An 8929-nucleotide genomic window follows, 5' to 3' on the forward strand; every position below is an offset into this window, starting at 1 on the left:
CATTACCAAACACATTTTCCCAGTCTGTGGCTTCCCTTTTTACCCTGTTGGAGAAGTTTTTGGATGTGCATAGGGATTTGATTCTTAGAAGGTCCCCTAGTCATGCTTCTTATGGCTGTTTCAACCCGTTTCTTTCAGATACTATTGTTCTGATCGCTTCAATTGCAGTCGTTTCTGCAAAAACTCAGGGTAATATTTTTGCCACATCTGCGCTCAGAAGTCTCCGCTTCCTGCAGATCCTCCGTATGGTGCGCATGGACCGAAGAGGGGGCACTTGGAAGTTACTGGGTTCAGTAGTCTATGCTCACAGCAAGGTAAGACTTGCTTTCTGAATGCTAGAGGAAGATCTTTGCATTTTTTTTTTCAATTGATTGCTTCAGTATTTAATGATCTATGGCATAGTCAGCAGGGGGTTGTGCTGCTAACCTAAATGCCACGCTGTTGTGGCAGTTTATATCCAACAGCGCCTGTTTCATGGGAGAAATTGAGCCGTCCTCTCTCATCCCTTTTCCAGCCTCAGAAAATCCAATAGAGAGTCACCTGTGGGTCAGTTCCGAGGTGACGTCAGTGGGCTTCCAAGTAAATTTAGCAATTTCAAGAGTTAATTAAAGCATTTTAGAAATATAAAATATAATGGATGGTTGAAAAGTCATCATAACTGTCCCAGAAGTAGAAAAGAACGTTAATTTTCTTTTTCTTTCCTAAAATTCTTTGCCTCTAAAATCTTTCATTCTTCTCATACCTAGGAATTAATCACAGCTTGGTACATCGGATTTTTAGTTCTTATTTTTTCATCTTTCCTTGTTTACCTGGTGGAAAAGGATGCCAATAAAGAGTTTTCTACATATGCAGATGCTCTGTGGTGGGGCACAGTAAGTAAAACAATCCTTTTCCCCCCTTTTTTTTTAAGTTAGTTGCATATTGCAAAATGTTTCCTTTGAATGCAATCTACAGGTGTACACCTCATTTTAGTGGCTTCACATTACCAAGCTTCACAGAGACTGTGCTTTATTAATAAATTGAGCAAATCCAAGCACTGGACTAGTATGTCAGAACCATTTTCCAATGGCATGTGCTCACTTTGTCTCTCTGTGTCACACTTTGGTGATTGGCAAGATATTGCAAACCTTTTCATAATACTATTGCATACTCCATAGACTACATGGTATGCCTTTGAGTTTCCTCTAACTCCTACTGACCCTATGCACTACAGATGAAAACCTTGCCTGAACCTGCATCACACTCACAATCCCCATTGTGCTTCAGCCCAATGCTGCAGAAAAAATAACTATAATGTACACTGAGAAACAACAACAAAAATGTGTCTGGTTTTCTTTCTGGAGATCCTCACTTTATTGTGGTAGTTTGGCACCAGACCTGCAGGATCTCCAGTGTATGCCTGTGATGGTTCCCGGGAATGATCTCAATAAAAATAGTAACTTAAAAGTAGTAGCAACTTAATGTGAGTTATTAAAAAAATAGTAGATGAATTAATGCTAGTATAAGAGTATAATCACAGCTTAAAAAATATAAAAAAATAAAAAATTATAATAATCTTTGAGATGAGAGGTGACAGACAGCCTTAGTTTAATGTTTTCCTCTCAAACTCTAATTTTTCTAGATGTTTTTGTTGTTAAAGAATAATTTTAAAATAATAAAATTATGACTTTGATATTAAAGAAAACATGCCAAAGATTTTATTTACATATGTTGAGAAGAAAATTGTCATTAATAAAGGAACCATTAAAATGTTACAGGCATCATAGGACTATTCAAAGAACAGACATATTTAAATATCAACTCAAACTCAACTCCTTGCCATCAAGTAGTTGACCTTCCAGGGGGTTTTCAGTGGCTCTGAAGTGCATGGGAGGAGATTGCTGATTTTTCTCCACAGAGCAGCTAGTGAATTCAAACTGGCTGCCTTTAGGTTCACAGTGCAACTTCTTACCAACTTGGCCACCAGAGCACCCTCATTCAAAGATCCCTTAAAAATACATTTGCTTTTGCAAAGAAACGCTCATTATGTAATGATAAAGCACTTAGCTGATTACTAAGAAGGGAACAGTTAGAACTCATCAGCAGCTCCATGGAAGAAAAGACCTGACAATCTTCTTCAGTATTGATTACAGCCTAAAAACACCTCTTTCAGTACTTACCCCGGACAAGATGGATTGGTACAGTATCTGTGACAATAAGGGTTGCTGTGTTTGAATTAGTGAGACTGGCTCAGGACAGGGAAGGATTCAGAGCTGCTGTACGTAGGACCACTGTACGTTGCAGGCAACTCACCAGCACATAACAATAAAAACATACTATATTGCTTGCTTTTTATTTAAGTCTCTTGTTTAGATTCAACATGAACTTGGAGAGGACCTTTGTATTTAAAAATCAGTTGTTATTATATTTTGGAGGAACATTCTTCTAAGTGGTACAGCACTCTTCTGTCAATATGCTGTATTGAGGTAACCTGGGGTTGCTATGATGCTGAACCTTGTGCCATAAGATTGTCAAATGTCTTAATGGTTACCCATGCTGGACAGTGTTTAGTGGAGCTCCCAGTTTAAGACAGGTTTGGAAGCAGGAGTGATATCTACTCCCTAAACAACATGCCTCTGGAAACTCTATGAACTTTGATAAGTGATGATAGTTCTAGAAAGGCTTCAGGCCTTTTGTTCATAGGATCGCTATGAGTCATGCTCAACCTGATGGCAATCAACAACAACATACTATAATATGAGGTTACTGGGAGTTGGGGTCAACTGAATAACACATAACAACATACACTGTAAAATATCTGATATATTTTGGCTCCTTTTTAATACTGTGTGTGCTTGAGGGCAATTAAGTATTTGACCAAAGAATTATGGAAAAAGTAATCAGTATGAGAATAACTCATTAACCAACCACATTTTCATTCTTTTTTAACACCTTGAACCCACCTCCCCTTAACTCTATTATTCCAATCTAGTTGTGAGCATCATCATGGCTCATCCAAGATGAACAATCAGTTTGATTCCAGCACCATCACCTACTGGGCTCAATCCTTGCTTCCTAATGTCATGTGCACATCTGTATGACAATTATTACACAAGATGGGGAGGGAAGAGGTATCTTCAAAGGAAAAAGTGTATACTTAATGTTGGCTCTTTGAATCTACAGGGATTGATTCTTTACGAGAAGTGCATAATTTGTTTGCTTTTTTCCATTTCAACAATGCCTTATTATTATTGTTGTTGTTGATTGCCTTTGAGTCAAGCATAACTCACAGCAATCCCATGAACAAAAGGCCTGAAGCCGCTCTACAACTCTTGACAGTTATTGAAGTTTATAGGGTCTCTGTTGGCATGTTATTTAGGAAGTAGATACCACTTCTGCTTCCAAGCCTTATTATTAGATTTTGTTTTTCCAAAATCAGCTCTGTCTTTAACCTGATGCTAGCCCACATCACTGTGTCGTCCATACACTGTAATAAATGATTGCCACCTGCCCTTCTGGGCGGTGTCACTGAAGCACTCAATGTAGAGCAGCTGCCACATCTCATTTCAGCTGTGGTGGTGAAGTGCTCCCAAAAAGTCTCCAGGGAAAATCTGTTCTTTTGACAGGCTTTTCTCACATTCCCTCTTGCTCATTAGATATGCACTCAGCTCATAGTCTTGCTTTCCACCACTCTGGAAGCTGTGTAGTTAGGATGAAATAGAACAGTGTGAGCCATCTTTCCATGTCATCAGAATGGTACTCTGTTCTTAGAGATCTGTGAAGATATTTTCCTAAAAACAAATCAATTTCCCTCTAAACCATTCCAATCAAATAGTTCAGGTGTGATTTTCTACACTCCCCTGAATATTACCTCTGCAATCTCTCAAAATTATCTGAAACAAGCTCTTGTTCCAAGGGTTCCGGGAGAGCAGATCTCTTTCTCTGACTCTAGACCTAAATTAAATTAATCATTACTGAGTTCAGCCACAGAAAGATTTACTTTTGAGAAGGTGGGAATAAGTTTATTGTTTAGCACTGCTGTGGAAGAATAAACACCAATAGGGCTACTGCTACTCTATTGATTTGCAAAGAATAGGCTGATGAACCTAGCAGAGCCTTCTATGTGCTAGCAAAAGAAAAGCACAGCATAGTTGTGCCTTTCTGAGGACAGCTACTGGTATATAAAAGAACAGCTTGGCTCAAAAGTCCAGAAAATCAAGTCTCTGAAGTGAACCCATCTCAGAGTTTTGTGAAACAGAACTGAAAAGTCAGCAACTAGGTCAGCAAATGGGTCAGTGTGAATTCCTTCTAACCCATGTAGGGAGGATCTTGGTTTGTTCGGGGAAGTGAAAAGACCAGTATAGGTAAATACAGTGAGCAAGGGAAATTCAGGATGAGCTTGGAGAGGTAGACAGAGACCAGATCTTGTGGGCCATCTTTAGCTGAGAATTCATTACGAATGGAGGATTTTTAGAGGGGAGTAAGAAAAGAACCCTCTTTTTTGGTGTGTGAAGAACTGGAGGGAGGCAAGAGCAAATTAAACAGTTGCTGGTGAAACCTAAATGAGCAAGAACTCAAAATGGGACACATCCTGAAGCCATGCTTTTCTATCTTTTCTCTGTCGCTGGTGGTTATCTACCGACTTAAATAAGCTTTCTTTGAGTACACTTAGAAAAGATGGAAAATTGTGGTATAGGAGAGGAACAAGTATGTAGGCTATTCCCTTCCTTAAACAAAGAACTATTCTGTTTTGCGTCATGGAAAATTAAAGCACAGTAATAAAATGCAACAAGACCTGTTGAATAATGATTTAGTGGAAATACTGCTTTGCCTCCTGTTCATAGGTCCTAACTTTTCCTCTCAAGTACTTAAGTTTCATGTTCTATTTATTTTGTTTTTAGATTACACTGACAACGATTGGCTATGGAGACAAAACTCCCCTCACTTGGTTGGGAAGATTGCTCTCTGCAGGCTTTGCACTCCTGGGCATTTCCTTCTTTGCACTTCCTGCTGTGAGTATCTTTGCAAAACTATAACAGTTTGGATTAGGACATTAAGATTTAGGAGAGTGGACGCTCTTATTAGCTGGTATGCCTGTGAGTATATCTGTATCACTTATAAATACAATTTTTCTGGCAGAGTGTTGAGTTTTCTACATACACTACACAGCTGAATTATTTTTAAGATGTGGTCCTGCCTCCCTTGGAGATGCTTAACCTGAGTTTAGTACCAACTAGGTGTTTATGACCAAATAATAATATAGAGGCTTTACCTCTCAATCGGCATGTCACAAATCCACGCAAACATTTGTAAAGTTTTAAACACATTTTCTTTTTAGGCTGATAACTCCAATTTGCTTATAATGTGTGTTACTGAACAGAAGGTGTGTGTTTAAGTGGAGGATTTATCTCTTTAGGTCCATTTGAGTGAAAAGTTTGCAACCTTGAAGTATTTTTAGAACTGTCAGAGGATTTATTCTTTGTGTCATTAGTTTTTCTTAATGAGCAGTTTCTGTATCTTTTCAAGGCAACATGCATATTTATCTTCTCAACTTCTGAGTATTTCCTCCTTGATAGATGAAGCTCACCTTTTTGATCATTTGATCCTCTGATTCTCTAAAAGCATTAGATCAAATATCCCAATTTGCCCCCATTTCCAAGTTTTTGCTTTTGTTCACCCCACTTTAGGGAAAAGAGAATGAATAAAAAGAAGTATTAAGGTTATAGTGGCTTACATGCTTAAGGGGCAATAAATAGACTGCTCCTCTTGTCCTCGACACAGCTGATACTACAGCACAGCGTCTATCAAGCAGAGACACTATAACAGCACTCAGAAAGAGAATAGGAAGTTAGATGGTAATCTTCAGCACACAGAGCTCACAGAGCTTCTTGTCTGACCTGGTAAATGAGTGTAGGGTATGAAGTTTGTTTTCCCATAGCTAGTTCCATATCTTAGTTGACTCACTTGTTCTGTCTAAGCCAAACCAATCCCTTCCAGTTGATTTCCTCTTTCAGCAACCCCACGTGGGTCTGAGTAGAACTATGCTCCACAAGATTGCCAATGACTGCTTTTTTAGAAGTAGTTCACCAGGTCTTTCTTCTGATGCTCATCTGGGTAGACTCGAATCACCCACCTTCTGGTTAGTAGCCAAGTATATTAATCCTTTCTAGCGCCCAGGAACTCTTGGGTCCTCTTTAAACCTACTGCCATCAGTACTAACTCACAGTGACCTCTCTGTCAGCTGTAAATTCTTTTGAGAGGAGACAGCTCATCGTTTTCTCAAGGTGTGACTGGCTGGTGGATTTAAACTACTTACCTTACAGTTATCAGCCAAAATGCCATGCAATACACCATCAAGGATCTTTGAATTGGAGTTCAATTCTGCCCTCAAAAAAAAAAAACATAAAAAATAATTTGATGCTGTCAATTCGGAACTGACTCGTATCTGGCCCTCCATCGGGTTTCTAAGGCTGCAAATCACAGGAGGGAAGACTGCCATTTTTACCCCACAACTGCTCTGGATGTGTCCAGAGAGGGACCAACACCTTTGCGTTAATGATGAAGCTCCTTATGAGCAAAGCCACTAGGGCACACTTTGGTTCTTCGCTAGACCATGCAGTACCACATAGGGGACCAGAAAGACCTGAGTAGGTAAGCCTGAGTATGAGAGGTCAGTTTGAAATCTTACTTTGTCATGTACTATGTTCTTCATCAGTAAAGGAAATTTTGTGAACACCAATATGACAATACAAGTACTTTTCATTGAAGAAAAATTTTTTCTAATATTTTTGTTTGTTTGAAAACAATTATTTGTATACATCGTGTTTTGTTCATGTACAGTGTGTTTTATATAATCATATACATTGTATTTCATATGATTCATTACTATTGATCTATAGCTGTTATCACCCTTTGTTTTCCACATTCATCCCATTCCTTCATCCTCCATCCACACACTAATCTCTGCCATCCTAGTGATTTCTCTCTATGCCTTTGTTATGCCCTCTTCTTCCTTCCTTCTTCCCCTTTTGAACATTTATACTTATCTTGCTCAGTTGTCCTTCTTTTTTTTTCAATCATGGTCTTTTTTTCCATTCATATACTTGTGTTTATGCAGTCTTTCATTTACATTGTGTTTTATGCAATCATTCATATACATTGTATTTTTTACGATTAATTACCATTGATGGCTACTTACACCATCCCTTCTAGTCCCCATTGAATCTTTCCTATTCCTTCACCCCCTCCCCCATCCTGCCCACTAAACTCTGCTATGCTAGTTATTTCCACCCTTCCCTTTTTTCCATTCCCTTCACTCTATCCCCTTGCCTTTTTGAACATTCATACACATCTTTCTAGCTATCCTTCTTTTTTTTTCTTCTTCTTCTTCTGGAAGGTTCTTTCTTCCTTTTCTTTTTGTTTTAAATTTATTATTAATTTCAGTAAAAATTTACAGAGACTTTGTATTTTCATTCTTTCATTATTGCACTTTTCTTCCCTCCCAAACCTCCCCTCTAGTACAGTACCCTCTTGGAAAAGTAAAAGACAAGTTCTTTCATTATTTTACAAACCCTCCCCCAGGTCTACTCCACCATGTAGCCTTTGCTCTAGACTCCTGTCATGACAAAAATACCTAATCACATATCCCTTTTAAACAGTTTTCTCCCTCCTCTGTTTCAAGGCAGTATATATTATTGAACCCATCTTTTTCAGTCTCTCCCCAACTCCAAGGTCAGTCCTGTTTTACAACAGTGGCACCATGCAGTATTTGTCCTTTTGTGACTGAGATACTTCACTCAGTATAATGTCCTCCAGGGTCACTGATTTTTAATATTGCATGACTTCCTTGTTTTTCAATGCAGCATAGTATTCCATTGTGTGAATATACCACAGCTTCTCTATCCATTCGTTTGTTGATGGGCACTTAGGTTGTTTCCAGCTCCTTGGTATTGTGAGCAAAGCCGTGATAAACATGGGTGTGCATATATCTGCTACTTTTACAATGATGATCTTACGCCAGTGTTTGTGATTATGTGACTGAGTCATCTCGATATATCGTTTTCTAGAATCTCTCATATTACATAGTAATTTACAAAATTGTTATTCCTTAGTGCTGCATAGTATTCCCTTGTGTGAATGTCCCACAATTTCTCAATTCATTTGTTTGTTGATGGGCATTTAAGCTGTTTCCTTTTGCTCATGAATGTGAATAACACTGTGATTAACATAGGTATAGATATCTCCATTCCTGTCTCAGTTCTAATTTCCTTGGGGTATATTCCTAGTAGTGCAATAACTGAATCATATGGGCTGTCTATGTTCAGCTTTTTCTTGAAATGCCAAACTGCTTTCAGAATGGTTGTACCAATTTACAATCCCACCAACATTGGATAAGAGTGTCAATCTCTCCACATCCTCTCTGAGATTTAGTCCTTGCTATCCTGATCAAATATACTGAGTCACTGTATCGAAAAGAATTGGAAGACACAGAAGAATCTCATGAAACAACATATGAGCAAGAACCTATGGTGATGAAAGAAGAAGTTCGGGCTGCTTTGAAGGAAATGGCAAAAAATAAGGCTCCAGGAATAGATGGTACACCAATTGACATATTTCAGTTAACAGATGCTGCCCTGGACGTGCTCACCAAGTTGTCCAAAGAAATCTGGAGAACAACCACTTGGCCAATTGACTGGAAGAGATCGATACTTGTTCCTATCCCAAAGAAAGGCGACCCAACCGAATGTGGAAACTACAGAACAATCTCACTGATTTCACAAGCAAGCAAGATTTTACTGAAGATTATCCAAAAACGACTGGGACAGCACATCAACAGAGAACTACCAGAAGTCCAGGCTGGTTTTAGAAGGGGTCGTGGTACTAGAGATATTGTAGCTGATGTTAGATGGATCTTGGCTGAAAGCAGGGAATACCAGAGGAATGTCTATCT

At 38.7% G+C, this 8929-nt stretch overlaps 1 protein-coding gene across 5 annotated transcripts in view; it reads left to right on the forward strand.

The window, feature by feature from the left end:
* KCNQ5 (potassium voltage-gated channel, KQT-like subfamily, member 5) overlaps positions 1-8929 on the forward strand; it is a 997522-nt gene that overhangs the window by 799428 nt on the left and 189165 nt on the right. For all 5 annotated transcript variants that reach the window (XM_006899395.1, XM_006899397.1, XM_006899399.1 and 2 more), the window contains exons 4-6: positions 139-314; positions 747-872; positions 4881-4991. In XM_006899395.1, the coding sequence (XP_006899457.1) occupies positions 139-314; positions 747-872; positions 4881-4991 (413 nt within the window). The remainder of the gene's footprint in view (positions 1-138; positions 315-746; positions 873-4880; positions 4992-8929) is intronic.

Source organism: Elephantulus edwardii, unplaced genomic scaffold, assembly GCF_000299155.1.
Source record: "Elephantulus edwardii isolate Elephantulus edwardi_28Jun2011 unplaced genomic scaffold, EleEdw1.0 scaffold00255, whole genome shotgun sequence".
NCBI lineage: Eukaryota > Metazoa > Chordata > Mammalia > Macroscelidea > Macroscelididae > Elephantulus > Elephantulus edwardii.